The 23,114-nt window shown below is 44.3% G+C and overlaps 1 protein-coding gene across 2 annotated transcripts in view; it reads right to left on the bottom strand.

Annotated features, from left to right (window-relative positions):
- The window catches only part of SLIT3 (slit guidance ligand 3), a 645,016-nt gene that overhangs the window by 590,652 nt on the left and 31,250 nt on the right, over window positions 1-23,114 (bottom strand). For both annotated transcript variants that reach the window (XM_033180336.1, XM_033180338.1), the window contains exon 2: window positions 4,176-4,247. In XM_033180336.1, coding sequence (XP_033036227.1) covers window positions 4,176-4,247 — 72 coding nt within the window. The remainder of the gene's footprint in view (window positions 1-4,175; window positions 4,248-23,114) is intronic.

Genomic DNA, 23,114 nt, shown 5'->3' with positions numbered 1-23,114 from the left:
GAATCTTAGTTCTATGCTAATGAATCTAACACTTCAGGTTTCTTTCAGAGAGGGTAATAGAAGAGATGCAAGGATATCTATATGAGATACACCATTTCTACCTTGTGCAGGCCCTGGAAAGCTGACTTTTTGTTGTTGTTGTTGTTGAGACGGAGTCTCACTCTGTTGCCCGGGCTGGAGTGCAGTGGCCGGATCTCAGCTCACTGCAAGCTCCGCCTCCCGGGTTCACGCCATTCTCCTGCCTCAGCCTCCCAAGTAGCTGGGACTACAGGCGCCCGCCACTTCGCCCGGCTAGTTTTTTGTATTTTTTTTTAGTAGAGACGGGGTTTCACAGTGTTAGCCAGGATGGTCTCGATCTCCTGACCTCGTGATCCGCCCGTCTCGGCCTCCCAAAGTGCTGGGATTACAGGCTTGAGCCACTGCGCCCGGCCTGGAAAGCTGACTTTTATTGGCTTCATCAAGAAGCTGGGTTTTTTTTCCTCCCAAGACAAGATCTCACTGTGTCACCTATGCTGGAGTGCAGTGGTGCAAGTTGCTGGGACTATAGGTGCATACCACCACGCTCAGCTAATTTTTTTTGGTGGGGGGTAGAGATGGAGTTTTACAATGTTGCCCAGCCTGGGGAGCCCTGCCTGGGCTGGTCTCAAACTCCTGAGCTCAAACAATCCAGCTGCCTCGGTCTTCCAAAGTGCTGGGATTACAAGCATGAGCCACTGCACCTAGCCATCAAGACCATCAAGAAGTTTTTTGACTTCTGAATTCCTGTCAGGTTCAGCCAAAGAGAGGCACCAGCAGGAGATCAGAGGGTGGAAGAAGACTGTGGTTGGGGGATTTACTCTTCTCCATCCCTGCTAAGCCACTTCAGGCTGACTGCATCCCTCTACCTAAGGCTACAGCTCCCGTCAAATAGTCCCTACTTTTGCCAGGCTCTGATAACCACTTCCTCCCTGTGCTCCTTGAGGCCCAGGGCACCGTAGTGGCCCCGTTTTGACTCTGGCCTCAAGGAACTGCACTATCTCCTCTAGGTTTCTCTTCACTTTGTCCACACCTCTAAATAAGTCTTTACTTCAGTCTCCTCATTTGCCCTCTTTTCTGCTGGGACCCTCACTGCCAGGTTTCTATGTCCCTTCCAGATCTACTTCCTAGTTCCATCAGAGTCCAGCCTAGAACCTGGGAGTCAGAGGCTCAACAAATCAATGTTTGATGAATAAATGGATCAGTGAACAAATGAGCTAAGACCCTCCCATCCAGACTTCTGGGCTGAGATGCAAGCCAGGAGCAAGCATTAAAAGCCACTGATACCTTCCCCACATTTTCAGACAGGGGATCCAGGAGGGGCTGGACATCTAGAAGGGCTGTCCATGGATGGAGTCTGTTCTGAATTAGAACAGAGCCTGTGTTCATTTTCAGCTCTTTTGCAATTTTTTTTTTTTTTAGCTTTAGCACTGGATCAGGATCAGAAATCGCCCCCCTTGTGATGATGGCTGGGGTGGAGTTTAACTTTATTAACCCCGTTTGGGATAAAGCTGGCTCCCACATTGTGAGCACAGCAGAGCCCTAAACTACCAAGAAATGGAACATGATTTATACCATCAGAAGAGACTTTTTCCTACTCCCACCCCATGGGAGGAAAAAAAGAAAAAATGTCCTGGGCAATTCTTCCATCTTCTCCTTAAATGCTCTTCGTTTGGGGAAAATCGCCCTGGGTTGAGACTGAAGTGCCTCAATCTCCATTTTATCTGCTTTTGCCCATATTAACAGTTTGACATAGAAATGGGTGGCCAGTTATTCAAGATACTGAATCTTTTCTAGCTTCTCTAGAAATTGTAAATAAGAAACAGATATGGGGAATGTGCCAAGGTGTGAAAAAAATCTTTTAAAAAAAGATAGTTGTCTAGGTTACTCAGCTAAAAAGAATAGATTGAGGAAAAATATGGTAAAAATGTCTGGATATTTTATTGGTGTTAGTTAGAAAGCATTTCAGCTATTCCACCAGGCAGATTCTTTCACAGTAATAAAGGGCCACTTGAATGGGATTGTCTTTGAGTTGATAAGGAAGATAATGAAACAGAGTATATTAATAGTCTATGGGTGGGGGGGTTAGGGGAAGGCTTTTTGGCATTGCTTATCAAAATAAGAGGAATGTACCAATTAACTGAAAAGATAAACTGTAGTCAAAGGAATGTTGCAGACCATCCAGTGGATACTAAAACAATCTTTTGTGATTATTTTAAACTTTCTATTTGCAGACAGCAGACACGAAAATTGGAGTTTTTATTAGTCTTTCTGATGTAATGCTAAGAAAATCAAAGGGTTGTTTTTGACTTTGTTAGAAAATGAAGCATTAGGTGAAATTTCTGACTTGTAATCTCTCACAGACGCAGGGGAAATAAATTTTTTAAAAAATAAAGTGAGAAGGTAAACAAGCATCTATTTGTTAACCTGGCAAATGACACAGAATCAGGAGTTGTTACCTATACCTCTTCAATAACAATCGCCCTAAAACTGAACCATGGAATTCCCCCACCCTGATCCCAGTCTCGACTCTGATCCACGCGCCCCTTGTCAGAACTACCAGTCACTTGACAGACACATGGCTGCTAAGACAAAAGACTTGGCACAGGGTGTGCCTTCCCTTTGAGGTTGGTGAGAGGAGAGTGTTTGAGACCAAAGATGGAGAACATGTCCATGTGGAGAGCATCTGCAAGCTGGAGGCCCAGGATTCAGATTCCCCATGTCCCCACACATGTGTACGTAAGAGAAGCTCAGACAAGCCCCCACATTAACAGTGCTGCATTTACAAAATGGGTAGACTATCACTGTCTTAGTTTTCTCAGCTTTCTATAACGCGAATACACAGTGGCACTGTATGGAGGTTAGAAAACACAGACTCTGGGTTCCAATTCCAACTCCTTCAGTCACCTGCTATGTAGAGTTGGGACTACTTACCCTATCCATGCCTCTGGTTTTCTCTGCTACAAACAGGGGCTCATAATAATGCCCACCTTGTTTGTTACCACTATGTAATACTGTGCTGGGCCCATCAAAGTATCAGGTCCATCATCATTACTAACAACTCAATCAGAAAAGAAAAACAATGTTGTAAAATTAATGCTTCACAAGTAATCCTGAGAATAATCAGAAAATGTTAAAACAATGAAGCACTACACGTGTAACTATGAGAGCTGAAAATACTTCTAACTACGTATTCCCTGTACTGCAAATGAGAAAACTGAGGCCCAAGGAGGAAAGGTAACTTGCCCAAGGTTTCATGGGTAGCTAATTCTGAATCAGGACCAGTACTTACTGAACCAAGTACAAAATTCATTCTATGTATTATATAGGGCTATTAGTAAAAAGGAGGTAGCTTCAGGTACCAAGACTTTAGCTGTTACTTCTAGTAACAATTTGCCAGCTAAGATTCCATGGCATACAAATACCAAGGCGGTGGCCAATTGGCCCAGGCTGTACGTCTTGCCTGGAGCCATGTTTATGGGTCAAAATTAACCAAGTAAAGAAGGAAAAAAATGATCTAAATTGCTTTTTCCTGTACCTCTGAACTTCTTAGACTTTTCGACAGACAAGCACTTGGGAAGTTTCTTATCACTCACAGACTTAAGGATGGATGAAAGTGTTCAATATTCAGCAATGAAACCTAATATTCCTTGCTCCCCCAGTCCATCAATGCCCATCTCAAATTTTGCTACCTGTCTGCACAGCTGTGGGTGTTCAGCAAGGGCCCTGACCCTTTCTGATGCTCTCCTCCCCTCCTCTCCATTAAGCTACAAGACAGATAACTTTTGTCCTGATTGCTCTTTTAATGCACAGGCTGGAGACGAAATTATCATCTCTATGGAAGGGAAGCATGGTTAGTCAACCTGACATCGCTGTCATCCTAGAAGCTGGGCATGCTGATTTATTTGTTCATAGCCTTCCGCTTTCCCTATCACTGGAACTAAGTTCTTCCATCGATCTAGCTCAGCCAGCAGTATCTAGACACGGACTGTGATACCTGTGAGCACGTGGGTACACTAATGAGGGGCTTTCTGCTGCAGAATGGTGAATTCCTGTTATCCAGGGCTTGGGAGTGTGGTGTCAGGGGCAGTGGAACATTTTTTTCTGCAAGGCTGAAGAGCTAAAAATGAAAACGCACCCGAGAGCCATCAACTACTTACAAGACTCGGAGGTTCTTGAGCCCAGCGAAGTCCATCTTGGTGATCCTGGTGATATTATTTCTGTCCAGGTCACTGCAATGGAGAGCAAATTCAGGTCAGATTTTTGTGGGTTACAATCACGGTCTATTTAATCCAGACTGACTTGGACTGAAGGGACGTTGCTTGTCCAGAAGGCGGCAATTCTGATGATTAACGATATCCCTTGAGCATGCCCGCCTAACCTTAAGGATATTGTATGGAATAAACCATTCATTATGCACATAGCAGAACTCTGTTATGTTTAACTGCCTGCCTTCTGTGGTCCCTTCTTTAGGTAACACATTTTTCTGTTGAAGTTTCCCCTCCCCCAAATCTCAGATCATGTCATACCAATGGGGCTGACCCCTCTTCCCAGCTCTAGGCACTGGCATCTGATCCAGGCCAGGCTTATAAGTATCTTCAGTCTTCCTGACCACAGCAATTGTTTCAGAAATGCCTAAATGACTCAAAATCCCAATAACTGCTTATCTACTGGGATTGCTAAGCTGTTCAGGGTAGCCAGAAGCCATCTCACCACCACAGAAACAGTGAGCAGATGGTGCTCTCCTGTGAATGTCCAGACCCACTCATGCCTGAAGCCAATTACCTCTGTATTTTGAGAGTGTATGACCCATTCTATCCCATCTCTCCTATATTTTGATTTAAACCAGTTTGAGTTGAATTTTCTATTACTCAAAATCAAAAGAATTTGCCTGACTTTGGTATGTAGCTAGAAACTAACAAACAAGACAAAAATTGTCTATTTTCCAGCTACTTTGCAAACTCCCTGAGGGCAAAGGCCATATCTCATTTAACTCCATACCCAACATAGTAGACATAGTATGTGCTTGGCACACAGCAGAGGTAAATTCACTCATTTCACATGTTAGGTAAAGACATTTGCATGGATTACTCCTGCCTCAATTTACAGGCTTACGCTCCTGAATATAGCCCCAAAGAGAAGGATTTGCCATAGAAGAGCTGAAGTGGTGGTGGTGATATTTAAGTGAGGGTGGAGGGCAGCATGGATGATGGAAAAACAGTTCAGAAAAACTGAAGTCACGAATGAGCCTGTGAACAACTGCATGAATATTCCGTGTTCACTAAAATAATCTAACAAGACTGAATGCCAAAAAAAGGAACCATGAATAATACGCTACAGTTCTCAATAATAGATGCTGAATAATTGATCTCTACAGATTATGCCCTCTTTAACCCTCACTTTTCAGGGTTTTGGCCCTTGGACTTTCAACAAGGTATCTGTGAATTATCTTTTCTTTCTGAACATTTATATACGAAGAGCCATTTCTCCAATGATGAATCCCCATCCAAACGTTCATCTCTTCTTCGCTTTTCCTAGTCGCTTCCTAAAGATGCCACCCTGCAATTATGCCTCCTTTATACAGTTGCATCAAATGAACAGGGAAGGAATTTTCAGATTCTAGCACTTTATATATAAAAAAAATCGAGTTTGAGGAGGGATTACTCTCCTGATATCAGACATAATACTGAAATAAAAATCAAGTGAGTCCTTGAGTAACCTCGCACAGGTACCTCCTCCTTTTCTCCTTGAGTTCTCCAATACCTAAAACAGCATCATAGTTGTTTCTGAACTAGCTTGTGATGGAGAAAAGCAGCATTTAGACTTCTCTGGCTAATTTAAGTGCTGGTTTAGAAAAAAAAAAAAAAAAGCATAGCAAGAATTACCCAGGAAAATAAAGGGTTATCCATGCAGGGATGGGAAACCTGCAGACAGAAATCTGTACACACTCCAAAGCATCACACATGTTCTTACCTCCCATCTGAATTCAGATGGATGTTTGGGGACCTTGACAACTGTGAATATGACAATGCAACTAAGGGTTTAATTACCAGGACACAGCATGGTATCTCAGCAGCTTGTGCCAGCATCTGCAGCACCAATATTTTCAATGAATATTTATTATGTCAAAGCACACTGAGTGCACTGCTGAAATGCTGAGGATGTGGCGGGGGGCAGAGGGTGTGCTGTGGGACTGTCCCTGGCACAGCATTCCTGTTTGGGAGCTGAGATTCAGAGGCAGGCAGTCCTGAGCTTGAATCCCTGTCCTGCCACTTACTGAGTGATCTAATGGCAGTGTACTTCATCTCTGAGGTGCAGTTTCTCCATTTACAAATGAGGCCGACAATCTTGACCTCAGGAGCTTTGATGAGGGTTAAATGAGATGATGTACACACAGCACTTATCTAGCCTTGTTAAGTGCTCAATCACGGCAGCTATTACTGTAATTAGTTGAAGCGCATCTCTCGCATCTCAACTCTGAAATTTCAGTTCACCAACAGAAGCTGACAGCCCCATACCCCAAACTTTGTGCCTACAGATGAACCTTGGGGTCCCCAAGACACTCCTCGTTGGTGTGCTCTCTTCCTACAGGTAAAAAGAGGGGTCTATTTTATGGCTGAAAAATAGAATAATGGGGCCAAGAGTGCCCCCCCAGCCTGCTGCCTGTCCTTTGCAGCATTTCTGTGACCCTTATTTCCATGGTATCTGAGTGCAAGTGACACAGGGACTACGGAGGAGGAAAGCGCTCTCCCCTCCCACTCAGCTGTGCTGCCTGCCTCTGCCCACCTCCCAAACACACATACTCCCAGGAAGGCCAGGGAGCACGTGGACTCTGAGGTGAGATACCTCTAGCCCCCAACTCCACACAGTCGGGTCTGGGTGAGTTTGAGTAACTTACTTTCCTTCTCCGGGCCTGCATGCTCTGTAGGAGCTTTGTCTCCTACTTGCAGGCCACGGGATGATGAGAAACACAAAGCTGGGGCTTCAACACATGTGGTTAGAAATGGGAATGGATTACACTCACCCTGAGGAGAGGCTGCCTGTCCCAAGGCCAGCCCCTACTGTCCCCACCCAGGCTCCTCCAGACCTTTATGACCTTCAGCTCTGGCCTCAAGGGAGTCAGTATGTCAGCCTGGGATAGGTTCTGAACTGTCAGCAGGAGGGGTGATCCTGGATGGGGGCCAAGGACAGTGTCCAGATGTGGATGTGGGAAGTGTGGTGGTCTCCAAACATGTCTGTCATTTCTTTTCTTTTTTTTTTTGATACACTTGCTATCAAGAGGTGATATCTACGCCAATTTCCCTTGAACTTCAGCAGGCTTTGAGACTGCTGGACAAACAAGACTGTGGCAGAAGTGATGCTGCAGAGCTTCTGAGGCTAGCGTAGAAGAGGCAATAGGGGAGGGGCTCGCTCTCTCGGTCCCTTCACTTGCACTGCAGCCTTGCGCTGCCACATGAGAAAAGCAGATGATCTGAAGCCTCCATGCTGGTGAAACCACGTGGTGGTGGTGGTGGTGGAGGAGGAGGAGGAGGAGGAGGACGGAGAGATGCTAGCCCTGGCCTGAGTCTTTCCAGCCCAGAGGTCAGGCACATTAAGTGCAGATTCCTTTGGGACTCAGCCTCAGCCACCATCTGGTTGCAACTTATGAGAAACTCTAAGCCAGAATCACCCAGCTGAATGAACCACTCTTGAAATCCTGACCCACAGAAGCTGTAAGAGATAACAGTCATGTACCATATAGCAATGTTTCAGTCAATGAGGACGGCATATCCGATGGGGGGGGTCTCATAAGATCGTAATGGAGCTGAAAAATTCCTAGTGACATCGTAACACGACGTATCACTCACATGTTTACGTGATGCTGGTGAAAACTCTACCGCGCTGCCAGTTGTATGAAAGTACAGCACATGCAATTATGTACAGTACATAATACTTGATAATAAGTGACTGAGTTACTGGTATTTACTATGCCATATTTTTATCACTATTTTAGAGCATACTCCTTCTACTTATTTTAAAAAAAGAGTTAATGGTAAAACAGCTTCAGGCAGGTCCTTGAGGAGGTGTTCCAGAGGAAGGCATTGTTATCATAGGAGATGACAGCTCCATGTGTGTTCCTGCCCTTGAAGACTTTCCAGTGGGACAAGATGTGGAGGCAGAAGACAGCGAGATGGATGATCCTGACCCTGTGTAGACCTAGGCTAATGTGTGTGCTTGTGTCTTAGTTCTTAATAAAAAAGTTTAAAAAGTAAAAAAAATTGTAAAAGTAGAAAAATGTTTATAGAATAAGGAGACAAGGGAAGCAAATATTTTTGTATAGCTATACAGTTTGTGTTTTAAGCTTAGTGTTATTATGAAGGAATAAAAAAGAAAAAATTAAAAGTTTATAAAGTTAAAAAGTTATATAGTAAGCTAAGGTTAGTTTACCATTGAAGAATTTTAAAAATATTTAGCATAGGCTAAGTGTACAGTGTTTGTCAAATCAACAGTAGTGAATAGTAATGTCCTAGGCCTTCGTATTCACTCACCACTCACTCACTGATTCTCCTGGAGCAACTTCCAGTCCTGCAAGCTCCACTCATGGTAAGTACCTATTTAGGTGTACTATTTTTTATCTTTTATACTATATTTTTATTTTTGTGCCTTTTTTTTTGTATGTTTGACATATTTAGCCAGGCATGGTGATATATACCTACAGTCCCAGCCACTTAGGAGGCTGAGGTAGGAGGATTGCTGGAGCAATCCCACAGTTTAAGACTGGACTGGGCAACATAGCAAGACCCTGACTCTTAAAAGAACAACAAAACAATAGGTATAACTAGAAACACAAACACTCACCATTGCTCAGCACTGTGTTACAACTGCCTATAGTATTCAGTAGAGTAACCTGCTGTGCAGGTTTATAGCCTAGAAACAATAGGCTATAACCATATCGCCTACGTGTGTAGTAGGCTATACCTCCTAGGTTTGTGCAAGTACATTCAGGATTTTCACACAACAATGAAATTGCCAAGGATACATTTCTCAGAATGTATCCCTGTCATTAAACAACACATTACTGTACCGAAGTGACCACTGTGTCTTAACCCAGGAAGTTTTGGGGTGATTCATTGTGTAATAATGGAGAGGCAGGACAGAAAGGAGGAGAAAGCCACCTTCTGAATACTCAATATTTACCATTAGCAATGAAACCCTATTCACATGGCTTTTGGTGGCAAGGCCTTTCTGAGACTTGTGTGCCACCTCTGAGAACCTCGGTCCTGTCATTATGGTCAAGGATGGCTCACGGGGGCAGAAGGCTCCCGAGTTATTCTGGGGATGAGGTGAGAATTGTTCCTTCTCTCAAGCTCAAAGGAGTAAGGACTGCATAATTAGAGATGCCCATCCCTCCAAGTGGGGCTTAGGATACCATGGGAATCACCTATGATGTTAGGTTACTAATCACAGTAATGATTATCATTCATTGAGCATTGTGGCAGACTGGCAAGTTGTTTTGAGTTGTGCTCAAGACAGAGGGAAAAAGGTTTCATGGACAACCCAACAGTCCGCCACAATGCTCCATGAATGGTAATCACGGACAACTCACCAGCCTGAGCATACGGATAGACTACATTTCCCAGCTTTCCCTGGATGTATGGGCAACCATGTGACTGAATTCTCATCACTGTTACGGGGTGAAAGTACTATATGCTGCCTTCAGGCCTGAGGAATAAAACTTCCTGCCCCATCCTTCACTTTCTTCTCTCATCTTGGGTGGGATTCAGTAGATACACTGGAGGATGGGATACACCAGGGATGGGAAACTGAAAGAGCCCAAATCCCTGAATGACTGCATGAAACAGAGGCCTCTCCTCCTTTGGTCCCCCCACTGCCTACACCCCCACCCCCACCACAATCATTTACATGCATTAAACTCAGACCTATTCAAGAAATAACTCCTAAACCACTGAAATTTGAAACAATTTGTTATGGCAGTCTACATTGGCAAATAAAGTATCTTTGATACAATAGCTTTCTATGCCTTTTTTTTTTTTTTTGAGATGAAGTCTCACTCTGTCACCCGGGCTGGAGTGCAGTGGCATGATCTTGGCTCACTGCAACCTCCGCCTCCTGGGTTTAAGCGATTCTTCTCCTGCCTCAGCCTCCCAAGTAACTGGGATTACAGGTGACTGCCACCACGCCTGGCTATTTTTTTATTTTTATTTTTATTTTTTTTGCATTTTTAGCAGAGATGGGGTTTCTTCATGTTGGCCAGGCTGGTCTCAAACTCCTGACCTGAGGTGATCTGCCCACCTTGGCCTCCCAAAGTGCTAATATTACAGGCATGAGCCACCACACCCAGCCTTCCATACCTTCTTCTTCTTCGCAACAGTTCTGAAAGGTAGGTATTATCTTACTTCAACAGATTAAAACGCTGTAGATCAGCCTTAATACAAGCTGATATCTGTTGGACCCATACTATGCATGAGGTACTGTGCTGAGGACTTTGTGTTCATTTATCTAATCCAGACAGCAACCATATACAGTAGGTACCATTATCTCATTTTTCACATGAGGAGGCTGAAATTTAGTTTCCCCCATCCCCACCCTCAGCTTAGAAGATTTTTACCAATAAAGAAATTTAACATGAGTTCACATACCAGGGAAGTAGGTAATGCCGAGATTTGAACCGGGGCTCTCTGAATGCAAAGGCCATAGTTTCACTTATCACATCCTACTGCTCATCTACCATTAGAGCATTTTTTATACTGTATCAGGTTATCCACTGAATTTTTTAAAAGAATGCATAAATAAATGCACAAACATAATAGAATTTCCCGCTCCTGTGCCTTGGAGAAAAACAAAGACATACCCGCAGTAGCTTTGCTTCCCTCACTCCAGCCAAGAGAACACATTTCCTACCCTGTCTCCCAGTGAAGTCCTGGCCAGGGGAAGCGAGCCCCTCTGCAAGCTCAGGGAGGAAGAGCTTTCTTGCTGTGTTTGCCCCTATCTGGTTTTAGTCATGTTAGTCAGCATCTGCCATGTTGCCTCTATAAACAGGCATCACCATGGTAATTTGGATTGTTTTTCCCCATCCCAATCAGTGAATCATAAACCAATGCTGAGACTTGGAGCTTTGTGGCATTTTCACATCTGTTTGACACCTTGGGTGGGGTAGGGAGAAAGAAGAATTCAGAACAACATTGGAAAAAATGAAACAAAAATGACATTTTCTAGGTCAGGCAACTGGCCTTATCTTGGCACATGTGTATCCATACCCTTCTTTTTATTCATTCTGTGGCATTCCTGCAAAATTTTCTTCTGGCTGTGGCACATCTGGGAAGAGCAAGGAGTGAAAAAACAGCCCTCAGCGAAAGCATCGTGTGGGGAAAAGGGCTTCCATTATAAATTCAAACAGTGTGGATTTGAATCTCAACCTTTTTGCTCCTTAGCCATGTGGCTTGGAGAAAGGCACTTAACTTTATGGAACTCCAGTTGTTGTTGCTGTGACTTTTGTAAAACATGACCCAAGATATACCTCTGTCAGATTACCATGAGGCTCAATGGAGAAAGTTTTTTGTTTTTTGTTTTTTTTGACAGAGTCTTGCTCTGTTGCTCAGGCTGCAGTGCAGTGGCGCAATCTCAGCTCACTGCAACCTCCGCCTCCCGGGTTCAAGCGATTCTCCTGCCTCAGCCTCCCGAGTAGCTAGGATCACAGGCACCATGACCAAATCTGGCTAATTTTCATATTTTTAGCAGAGACGGGGTTTCGCCACGTTGTCCAGGCTGGTCTCAAACTCCTGACCTCAGGTGATCCATCCGCCTCAGCCTCCCAAAGTGCTGGGATTACAGGCATGAGCCATGGTACCCAGCCAAGGAAGTACTTTCTAAACAGCATTCAGAGTGGTTAATTTTTCACCCATGGGCTACAACTGGTAGGGAGAGGATGCAATGGTGTAGCTTGGGATAGACTTTTAAAAAGATGTTCATCTGTAATGGTGAGATCTGTGATGCTTAGGGAGCACACCACTGCTCAGACCAGACTTTTAAGACTACCTTGTCCCCTGTACACTGAGTGTTTACAATACTGCCTTCGGGGTTTCAGGAAAGAAGATCGGGTCTCAACATGAAGTAAACCTGTAGGGGCTACCACACAATGCAGTCATTCCTTATTACAAGGATATGCAGGCAAAGTTAACCCAGGTTGGGCATGATGTCTAGGAGATCCTTGTGATGGGTAGGAGGCTGAACTACATGACCTATGGAGTCCTGTCAATAACTCTGTAACTGTCATCTTTTGAGAGCCCAGAGCCAAATGAATTTTTAGAAAATGAAATATAGCTTGGTCCTTGTTCTCAAGGAGCCTGGAGTCTAGTTGAGGAGATGTGCTAAGACTCAGGAGATTCTTAGAGAACAAGGCAAGAATTTGCAAAATGAAACGTTACGGGATGTGGTCTAAACACCAAGGCGAGTAAGCAAGCAGGAAGTCAGAGAGAAGACCTCCTGCTCCTGAATAAGCCTTTCAATGTGTGACGCCTCCACATTCAAGATCCCACAGCATAGCTATCTCAATGGATTATTCAGTTACAGATTGTAGTCCTTGTTCTACTCTTTCCCCTCCTTCTCACAACTGCACTTGAGTAATCTTAAAACAACAACAACAACAACTTAAAAAAAATCCCATAGTGTGATTTGAGGACTCCTACTCAGGAAAGAGGTATGAGGAGCCAGAATAAAGAGGCCCCCATAGCACTTCCTGAGCCTTCATTTACCACCAGCAAAGAAGAGGTTCCAACCAGATCAGAACAAGTTGGCAAGGAAGCAGTGGCCTCAGTTTCAGTTATGCACTCACTACGCTTTCCACCTGAATGGACCACATCACATCACAGAAAGGGCAAGGTTCTGTGCTTCTTTGCTTCCCTATGAGCTAAGCAGGGGATGGGGGAAGGATCAGACTGAGGACAGGGTATTTATCCTCCCTGAGAGCTCACCCAGGTTAGCTAGTTTTGCCACCCAAGGTCACAGTTGCACTTTATGAATGTCCATTCATTGGTTCCAGGACACTTTTCTTCCTCCTATTTCTTCTGGCTTAGAGGTGATAAATGCTCCATTGCTTCTATGGTCTTGGTTTCTATAGCATCTATCTGAAACATACCCACACCTCTGAAATGATCCCTGTGTAAATAAATCAACTCTCCTGGAATATTCCTAATTTGAATTTTCTACCTGTTCTCTATTTCTTACTGATACACCATTCATTCATTCAACAAGTCTTCACCATTAAGTTTCATGAATTGTGCTAAATGCTGGTATATTATCTATAAACAATAGCAGTATAGTCTCTGCCCATAAGAAACTCAGAGTTGAGAGAGGAAGAAATAAAGGAGCAATTACCATAGACTATGATAAACGCTCTGTACCACAGGTTGGCAACCTTTTTCTTCAAAGGCTAGATAGTAAATAATTTGGCTTCCGCCAGTCATGTTTTCTATCACAACTATTCAACTCAGCTTTGTAGTGTGAGAGTAGCCTTAGACAATATATAAATAAATGAGTATGGCTGTGTGCCAATAAAACTTTATTTACAAAGACAGACCGAAGGCTGGATTTGGCCCAGGGGCTGTCGTTTATAGACTCCTGCTGTATACTATGCCAGAGGCATAAACAAAAGCTTACAGAAGAGTATGGAGGAAGGAGTATGGAGTAACTGGGGTGTAGGGTCAGGGGAGGCATCCAGGAAAAGGTGACATTTTAATTGAGACCTCAAGAAAGAGCTGGCTATATTCAGGTTGGCATGGGAATATTTAAGAGAGAAAAAGAATTTTAGGTTTAAAAAAAAAAAAAGCATGTATAAAAGCCCAGAGGCATTGCCTCAGGATAACTGCCAGCAGATTTATTTGGCTGTTATAGCATGTTTCAAGAGAAACACAGGTTTTTCCTTCCTTCCTTCCTTCTTTCTTTCTTTTCTTTCCTTATTTCCTTCTTTTCTTTCCTTCCCTCCCCCTCTCTCCTTTCCTTAATTCCTTCCTTCCTTCCCTCCCCATCTCCTTTCCCTTTTTAAAAAATCCCTCCCTCCTTTCTTTGCTTCTTTTCTTCCTACAACAAACCTTTATTAAACACCTACTCTAGACCTGGCACTATGCTGATGGCTAAGGATAGATGGTAAAACAGCAAAGAAGTTCCTTTTAAAGAACTTTTATTTCTTTGCTGAATGTGGCAGACAGATTCTAAGGTGGTCCCCAGTATCACCACCTTCCCCTCTACTTGAGTGGGCAGAACCTAGAGACCTGCTTCTAACCCAAGGAACACAAAAAAGGTGGTCAGATGTCAACTTTGTGACATGTTACATGGGACCACAATGCCCGTCTTGCTATAGGACTCTTTCTCTTGCTGGCTGCGATGAAGCAGGTGGCCATGTTTGGGAGGCCCACATGCCAAGGAACTGGAGGCAGCCTCTACCCACAACCAACCAAGAATTCAAGACAACCAGCAGGAACCTGAAGCCCTCTAATAGACTGCAAGGAACTGAATTCTCCCAATAACCTTGAAAGCTTGGAAACAGGTCCTTCTCCAGTCGAACCTTGAGATTAGACCACAACCTCAGCCAAACCCTTATGTACAGCCTTACGAGACCCTGAAGCAGAGGGCCCAGACAAATGGAAGGTGCTGAATGTGTGTTGTTTTAAGCCACTAAGTTTGCTACAAGATCATTATACAACAATAAAAAACAGAGAAGATAGGCCACCACAAATCAACAAGGAGACTACAGATTGCAATATGGGCATAGCTAGGAAACAGTACAGAGTGAGGTGAAGAGAATAAAGATGTGGTGAGAGGCAGTGAAGGCACTGCCCTCCCTGAGGTGTCCAGGAAGAACCTCTCTTACAGAGTGAGATTTGGTCTGAGACTAGGAGGAAAAGAAGGATCCAGTTGAAGGGCAGGCTAAAGGGAGACGTTTCCAGGTGGAAGAACAGAAACAAAAAGGCCCTAAAAGAAGAAAGCAACAAAAAGGTCCAGGTGACGGCAGCAGAGTGACACCAAATGGGATCACAGAGGCAGGTGGTGTCCAGACTGCAAGGCATCTATGGGGCTGACAACATGCTTGGAGACTGGAACCATAAAAGGGGCCGAGCAGTGAAACCACCGATTTAACAGCCCTCAGCCTCATTCCCCTGCCACCAATCCTGCCAGAAATTTCCCCCAAATGTCAATTTCATTCCACAGCTCAATAAGAAGGGGGTTCTCATTACTGCCCTCAGCTTGCCTCATTTAATTCTTCCTTCTTTATAGCCACAGACATGTATTGAGCACCTATCAGATCTGGGAACTGTGCTAGGCACTTCATTGGCACATATATGTTCCTGCTGTATGCTGGCCTCAGAAGCCCTCAAAGTCCTGCATCCATTTAAATCCTACTGCTCTGTTATGCGCTGAATTGTGTGCCCCAAAAGATATACTGAAGTCCTAACCCCAGCTACCTGTGAATGTGATCTTATTTGAAAGTATGGTCTTTGCAGATGTAATCAGGTTAAAATGAGGTCATTAGGGTAGGCCCTCATCCAATAGGACTGGTGTCCTTATTAGAAGAGGAGACAGGGCTGAGCACAGTGGCTCACACCTATAATCCCAGCACTTTGGAAGGATGAGGCAGAAGGATTACTTGAGGGCAGAAGGGAGTTAGAGACCAGCCTGGGCAACACAGCAAGATCCTATTTCTATAAAAGAGAAAACTAGCCAGGCATGGTGGTACTTGCCTATAGTCCCAGATACTCAGGAGGCTGAGGTGGCAGGATTGCTTAAGCCCAGGGGGGCTGAGGCTGCAGTAGCTATGATTGTACCACTCCAGCCAGAGTGACAGAACAAGACCCTGTCTCTACAAAAAACATCAAAATCATAAAAAGACGATGAGACAGACATGCAGGGATAGCGTTGTGTAACAACAGAGGCAGAGACTGGAGTGAAGCAGTTACAAACCAAGGAACGCCAAGGGCTGCTGGCAAACCCAGGAGCCAGGAAGGAGCAAGGTCCTCCCCTGCAGATTTCAGAAGGAGCCTGGCCCTGATGACACCTTGATTTCAGATTGCCAGGTTCCAGAAGTCTGAAAGGATAGATTGTTGTTGTAAGGCGTCAGTTTGTGGTACGTTGTTATGGCAGCCCTAGGACACAGATACGCCCAAAGTTCAGGCTTTGTCGGGCCCCACACGCCCCCTGCAGCCTCCCCCAGCTGCTCCATCTCATGCTGGCTTCTCCCTTCCCTGAACTTCTGAACTTCTGGATGGTTCAGCCTCTCTCTGCACAACTCATTTTGGTCTTTCATCACGTTTCCTTGCACCTCTTGTGCTGCGGCCTGTTTCCTGTGTATTTGCCTTGTCTCCCAAAGGACCTTGAAGAGGATACTCCCCAACTTCCTCCAGACACCTTGGATGAAGTAAGGCCTCGTGGAGACACTCAGAAAAGTGTACACTAGGTTTCTCAGGATGGAGAAATGGTTTCTTTTTTTTTTTTTTTAAACATTTTACATTTTGCTTATCAGTATTATCATTGTTTTCTGGAGTAAACATGTATCACTCAATGCACCTCCTACCTTCCAAAAAAACACTGAAAAAAGGAGTCCAGTTAACCTAAGACTCTCCCCATAGATAAAGTGGCCATGCAGTTTAAGCCATTCAAGACTCGGGAATTTTAGCCATTTGGCTAAAGAAAGATGCTTTTTGGTTTTTTGGGGGATGTATTTTGAGACAGAGTCTTGCTCTGTCTCCCAGTCTGGAGTGTAGTGGTGCAACCTTGGCTCACTGCAATCTCCACCTCCCAGGTTCAAGGGATTCTCCTGCCTCAGCCTCCCGAGTAGCTGGGATTACAGGCACGTGCCACCATGCCTGGCTAATTTTAGTAGAGATGGGGTTTCACCATGTTGGCCAGGCTGGTCTCAAACTCCTGACCTCAAGTGATCCACCCACCTCAGCCTCTCAAAGTGCTGGGATTACAGGCATGAGCCACCGTGCCTGGCCAGAAGAGGCTGTTTCGTGAGCCCAAGGGTAGATCTTCAAAACTGCTCACATCAGACTGTCTTAATGGGTGTCTTCCTCTGTCTCCTCTCCCTAGTCCAAAGGACCTAATGCCACCCACCCAGCTACCCTGATGAAAGAGAGAAACAGCATGTGTTCGAAAACCATGAAATCACCTTCCAACCAGGTCAAGGACAGCAGTGTTTCCCTTCGGATCACCCTCCTACGGCTCCCATCTCATGCTTTACCTCTTCAGACTCACACCACAGGAGGCATTATTAACTATTCTGATTTTTTGCACTTCGTTCTCATCTGTTACATAACCACATGCAAGTTTAAAAACATACACGCATTTGGGAAAGAAATGAGCTGAATTTGATTTTAAAAACTGGCTTCACACTACCTCAGTTGTTTGGGAACTAAGCCTCTCTGGGCTAAATTTTTGGCTTGGCAACACTCTCGCATATATAATTTCACACCTGCAAAAGCTTGCAGCCAACCCTGTGCAGACAGCTACCTGCAGGGAGAAGAACGGGCCAGAGGGGCAACCCCGGGTGGTTGGATATGGCCATGGTGAGGGCATGTAAAGAGAAGGAGTGGGCGTGGGGTCGCTATTCTTTCATCCCTTGCAGCAGGAGAAGCAGGAGGACTCCCTGCCCCTGTTTTGCTCAGTTCAGCTCCATGCTCCAGGAAAAAAAAAAAAAAAAGCACACAACTACTCTTTGCCGGGAACAGAAGAAATGAACTTGCAAACCGGTAGCCCACCAGCGAGTTCTGGCCTGCAGACCTGCGTAGTCTGGTTCTCACTGTGATTTTCTCATATGCAAATTAATTGCCAATTTGGGAGCATTTCAAACACAAATCTGCAATTCTGGCTTGTCTCCAAAAGTCAGCCCATCAAATAACCATGGAGTTTTTGTGGCTACCATAGGCTGGTAGTAAGAGGCAATTACCCACTTTGCATAAGGTACATGCCTGCAATTCACTAGTCCACCTGACCTGATTCCCTCACTCAAGTTACCTGCTTAGTCTTTTTCAGCAACAGAGTTTGAGATCCCTGCTGCCAAACATAACACTTAAGACGGCAGGCCCTAGAATCAGATAGCCTGGGCTCAAATCTTAGCAAATAGATTTTAGGCAGGCTACTTAACTCATCCCTAAGCTTCTGTTTCTCCATCTTAAATGACCATAATCACAGTACCTACCTCCTAGGATACTGCAAGGATTAAATGAGATGATATGTATAAAGTGATGCTAGCCCAGGGTTGGTCATGCAGTAAGTACTCAAGAAGTAACCGTCAATTGGCTGATTATTATTCAGGCAAAATGTGAGCACAAGTAAGAAGATGATGTTGGCAGGACCTCGGTGCTTCTAACACAAAAGTGCACCTGGTCTAATCCACAGCCCCACCCCAAATCTCCTTCATCCACTTCAGGCACATCAAAGCATCTGCAGAGACAGTGCTCCCCTTCCCAGCCCTCACACTCAGAAATAAAAAATTCTTCCTAAATTCTTCCCGTGATGACTTAAGGCAACATATTCTTTTCTCAGCACTAACCTCCAGGTGGGGACTATTAGTCCAAAAGTTTCACCTTTTATGTCCCTTATCATCATGCCCAGAAATCTCAAACCCTTCCAAACTCCTCATAAGGCCTCTTCTCAAAACACTTCCCTGCACTACATAGGAGAGCATGTGATAAAATGGCTCCTCCAATCACTGGGAGGCAGGAAACAAATCCTAGAAGAGACTGGGGCCAACCTTTGGAAATGTGGCAAGAAGTGTAGGGAATACAGCATGGCAAGGATAGTGCTCTGTGTTCACCAAACTGTTCCATTGTCCTCCTAGGCAAACAGCAAGATTAAATTTCCTGTGCCCTTTGCATCTAAGTGGGACCATGTGACTGAGTTCTGAAGAAAACGAATGTGGGTGGAAATAATATGTGCCATTTCCAGGCAAGGCTATAAAACATCCTGCAAGCATGACACTCTTTCCCTTTCTTGTCTTCATGGCATGTAGAGATCATGTGTCATAAAGGGAGGGGTCCCCCAAAGGAAAGCAGCCTGGGTTCCTAAGTGACAATATGGATCCTAAGCCACCTACCACCACCCAGAGCAGCTCTACTGGACTGTGATATGAGGAAGAGGACGCAATACAGCTTTATAGTGTTTTGTTACTGATACCTCTGGGCTTATTTGTTGCTGCAGCTTAGCCTTGTCTATGCTAACTGATACACCTATCAATATGGCATAGTAGGAAAGAATGGCCCAAGTTAAGCATCCATGATCTTTATCCATGCTAATCCACAATATGACTTTGTAGAATTTTCCTTCCTCATCTTTAAAAGGAGGAAAAACTGACTGATCCCCTAAGGTCACAATAATTCTCACGGGCTTTGGACCCTAACACATATTACTTTAAGCAATGTTTCTAAGAAGGTCACTTAACTCCAGTCAATAGAGGTACCATAGAGGCACTCAGCCAACATCAAGGTCTACATAACTTTCTGCTATTTACTATGCAAGAGCCAATCTGCAACGAGTGTTTACCATGTGCCAAGGACTATGCTAAACACTTCACATTTGGGGCCTTTTTTAATCCTCACAACCAGCGTATGAGGCTGATGCTATTTATTAGTCCCATTTTATTATTGAACAAATCGAGGCACAGGGAGATTAAGACACCTGTCTATGGTCACAAGCTGAGAAGTACCAGATGAACAGGGTTAGTGGCTGAAAATTTAGCAATCAACTTGCAACAAGTAAATACAGAGTCCTAAAGGGTGAAAGAGAAATTGAAATCACCTAGTCAGAGAATTTTAGTAACATACCCAAAAATTTTAGCTAAACTAATAAAACTCCAACTTATTGGGCTCCAGGGCCATATCTGATTTATTTTTGAATCCCCAAGGCCCAGCACAAGACCTGGCACATGAAAGGCGCAAATCAATATCTATTGAATGACTGATGTTAACTTGAGCTCTTTATTGACAGTTTTAACTGAGTTACATTTGCTCTTAATTGACAATGGCTTGAGATCTCAAGTTAATGTACTTCACTTATACCAGTAAATCCAGGCATCAGTTAGAACTGGAATGACCACATGATTTATTATCCAAACTTGAATACTTTTGCGAGTTAAAGGGGATGTCATTATTATACCACAGAAACAGGCAAAGATTGGGACTGTCTTGAGCAGACCAACACAAATGGTCATTCCCAGCTAGAGCCATAAAATATCCGCAACAGGAGTGGGTGACAATGGAAGTACTCACATGGGGCCTGGTTGCCCACCATGTCTTTGTTCTTAAGGACACCTTCTTCCTGTCCACTTGGGCTGAAGATCACTTCTAAGTCTAAGTCTACAGCTATTTGCAGGACACATCTTGGTTAAGTGTCATTCTCTGAATGGTGCCCACCTCCAAGTCCAACCAGCCACAAAGCACATACACTATTAACTTTTAATATAGGTGCATTAATCACTTTAAGAAAACGAAAGAGCAACTCCAAGGAATGCAATGATTGCTGCAGGAATATAAACAGGGACTGCATTGGAACAGACTACATACTTTGTATAAACACTAATAAAGTGAGTTCAGACTGAGCTGTGACTTTAAAGGAAATTCTTCCCCATAAACATGTCCTGCCATGCCCTAATAACTCTTTAATTTGATGCACATTTGGGAAGGATGATGCTAAGTAATCACAGGATAACATTAAGGTCTGTTGCGAAGGAGGAGTGGCAGAGGGGGGAATGTGATGCAACTTGGTGCTAACACCATGCACCAGAGAGTTGGCTTCGATGCTCATTTCACACATGGAGGGAATTTGCCGAGTGACATGCAGGAAATCAGAGACAGGTCTCTGCAGGTTCAACCCAAAGAAATTCTGAGTGTCATCTGATGGCACCACATAAGACTCCTAGCTAGTCATTTTCCTGCCTGTCTTCCCTTGCTGGAGACAGCAGAAGTGGCCCTCACTTCAGGCGGAACTCTCCAATTTCCAGATCAAGAGTCTTCCAATTTTAATGAGATATAAAATCCTTGAAAGCAGAGAACCTTTCTTACACATCTGGGCATCACCCACAGAACAGACACAGCCCCCATACCCATGAGAGAAGGCAGCATGGCACAGAGTCGAGGAAAACTAGACAGCAGCTGTAGCATCAGGCCTCAATTCCCAGTTTCATTACTACTCGTGTGTTTTGGGCAAACCACCCTTATTGGCAAAATGGGTTAGTAGCACTTGCAGAACCTCAGAGCGTTTTTGAGATGCTCAAGTGAGCCAATGCAAGAGAAAGCAGTTTATACATTTTTGAAAAGTTGTACTGCTGGAAAACTATAAAAATAATGATTAATAATAGTTTTCCCATGTATTGATTTATCATGTCATATCAGGCACCGTTCATCTCCCCTGAAACATCACAGGAATCCTATAAGGGGGGTACTCCTATTATCACCATCATAGTATATTATTATGAAAACCAAAAATAGTATTTATGAGAAAGTGAGGTCCAGAGAGGTTAAATAACTTGCCCCAATTCACACATCTTCCAAGTATTATCCACAGAGTAATGATTCTGGAGGACAGGCCTGCATGGTCTGAGCTCCCTGCTCTGTACTTTAAACTCTCAGGAAACTGAAGGCACCCAGTTTGTTTCCTTTATTAACCTGTAAGCAATAAGGGCATGGGCTGTGGGGGTTCACCTTCATGTCTCCAGGACCCAGGTAAGAACGAGGGAGGTAAACCCTTTGGATCCCATGACTGCAGATCCTCCTCTCCTTAACCACTCTGATGCGTATACCAACTCTTGTTGACTCCACACAATGGGCCTTGGCCAAAGACACAGCTGATGCTGACTTTGGCCAGGTGTTTAGCACTGGACTCCTCCACTCTCTATGGTTCTCCACCTTTACTGACACGAGAGGCCTCAGCCTAATGCCCCAGCTGCCTGGAAATGTGTCCCCAAACAGCCAGGCAGGTCCTCTGCACTCACCAGGCTCATTCCAAGCACCATAACTTTGCTCGGGCAACTCTCCCATCTGTAATACCCTCTCCCATGGATCAAAATGAACTGCAGCTGTCAGGAAGCTTGGCTGAGGAATGGGGACCTACTTCAGTAGAGTGACAAAGATTTGTCAAGAAAGAGAATGCAGTCAGACAGCGAGAACAGAGTGAGACCACCAATCCCATTCAGGCAGAAGCCACTTCCCCCATCTGGCACTGATAAAATGCCAAGGGACAGGAGTTAGGGAGGGAGAAGGGCCCATCTGCTTCTCCAACCAAAACTTCATGTCCACTCCCAATGAAGACAAACCTCCTTTCATCATCCACGAAACCATATCTTGCTTATTATGACAATTTTTAAAACTTCTGATTATTCCTTTGAGAATTCAATTTGTTTCCTTTGCAAGGAGGAAACAATTCTCAGTTTGGGAGGTGGGGACATTCCATTTATCTTAAGTGGGGAAATCTGTTTCCTATTACAAATCACGTTCTGTATGTCTATTTGTGAAAAACAGATCTCTACACTTTACATAAAAATGAAAATTCTCTTTAACAAACATCCATGAAGACCCACAAGAGGGAGGCTCCCGCCGTCTTCTCAGCCATTGCCACAAAGATTGGATTCCCATCCCTCGCTCAGAAAAATTTTTACTCTTTCCCCAAAAAGCAGCAGTGTCCCCAACTCATCCAGCACACCTGAGAGAGTATAGAGTAATTCAATCAGTGTTTATAAATGGCAACTTAGTGCCAGGACCGAGTCTGATTCTAAGAAGGCACAGATTAAAATAAATACATCTTGCTCCATATCCCCGCACACCAAGACAGGGGTCAGCAAACTACAGGCCACAGGCCCGATCTAGCCCACTGCCTGTTTTTGTATGGATTGGGAGCTAAGAACGGTTTTTATATTTTTAAATGGTTGGAAAAAATCAAAAGGATAATATTTCATGACACATAAAAATTATATGAAATTCAAATTTCAGTATCCATAAATACAGTTTTCTTGGAACCAAGCCGCACTCACCCATTTATACATTGTCTATGGCTGCCTTCACGTGACAGGGGCAGGGTTGCATAGCTGCCACTTGGACAGAGACCCAGAGCCTAAA

This window comes from Trachypithecus francoisi, unplaced genomic scaffold (genome assembly GCF_009764315.1).
Source record: "Trachypithecus francoisi isolate TF-2019V2 unplaced genomic scaffold, Tfra_2.0 Lachesis_group2, whole genome shotgun sequence".
NCBI lineage: Eukaryota > Metazoa > Chordata > Mammalia > Primates > Cercopithecidae > Trachypithecus > Trachypithecus francoisi.
This window is presented reverse-complemented; position numbering and strand designations above follow the sequence as displayed.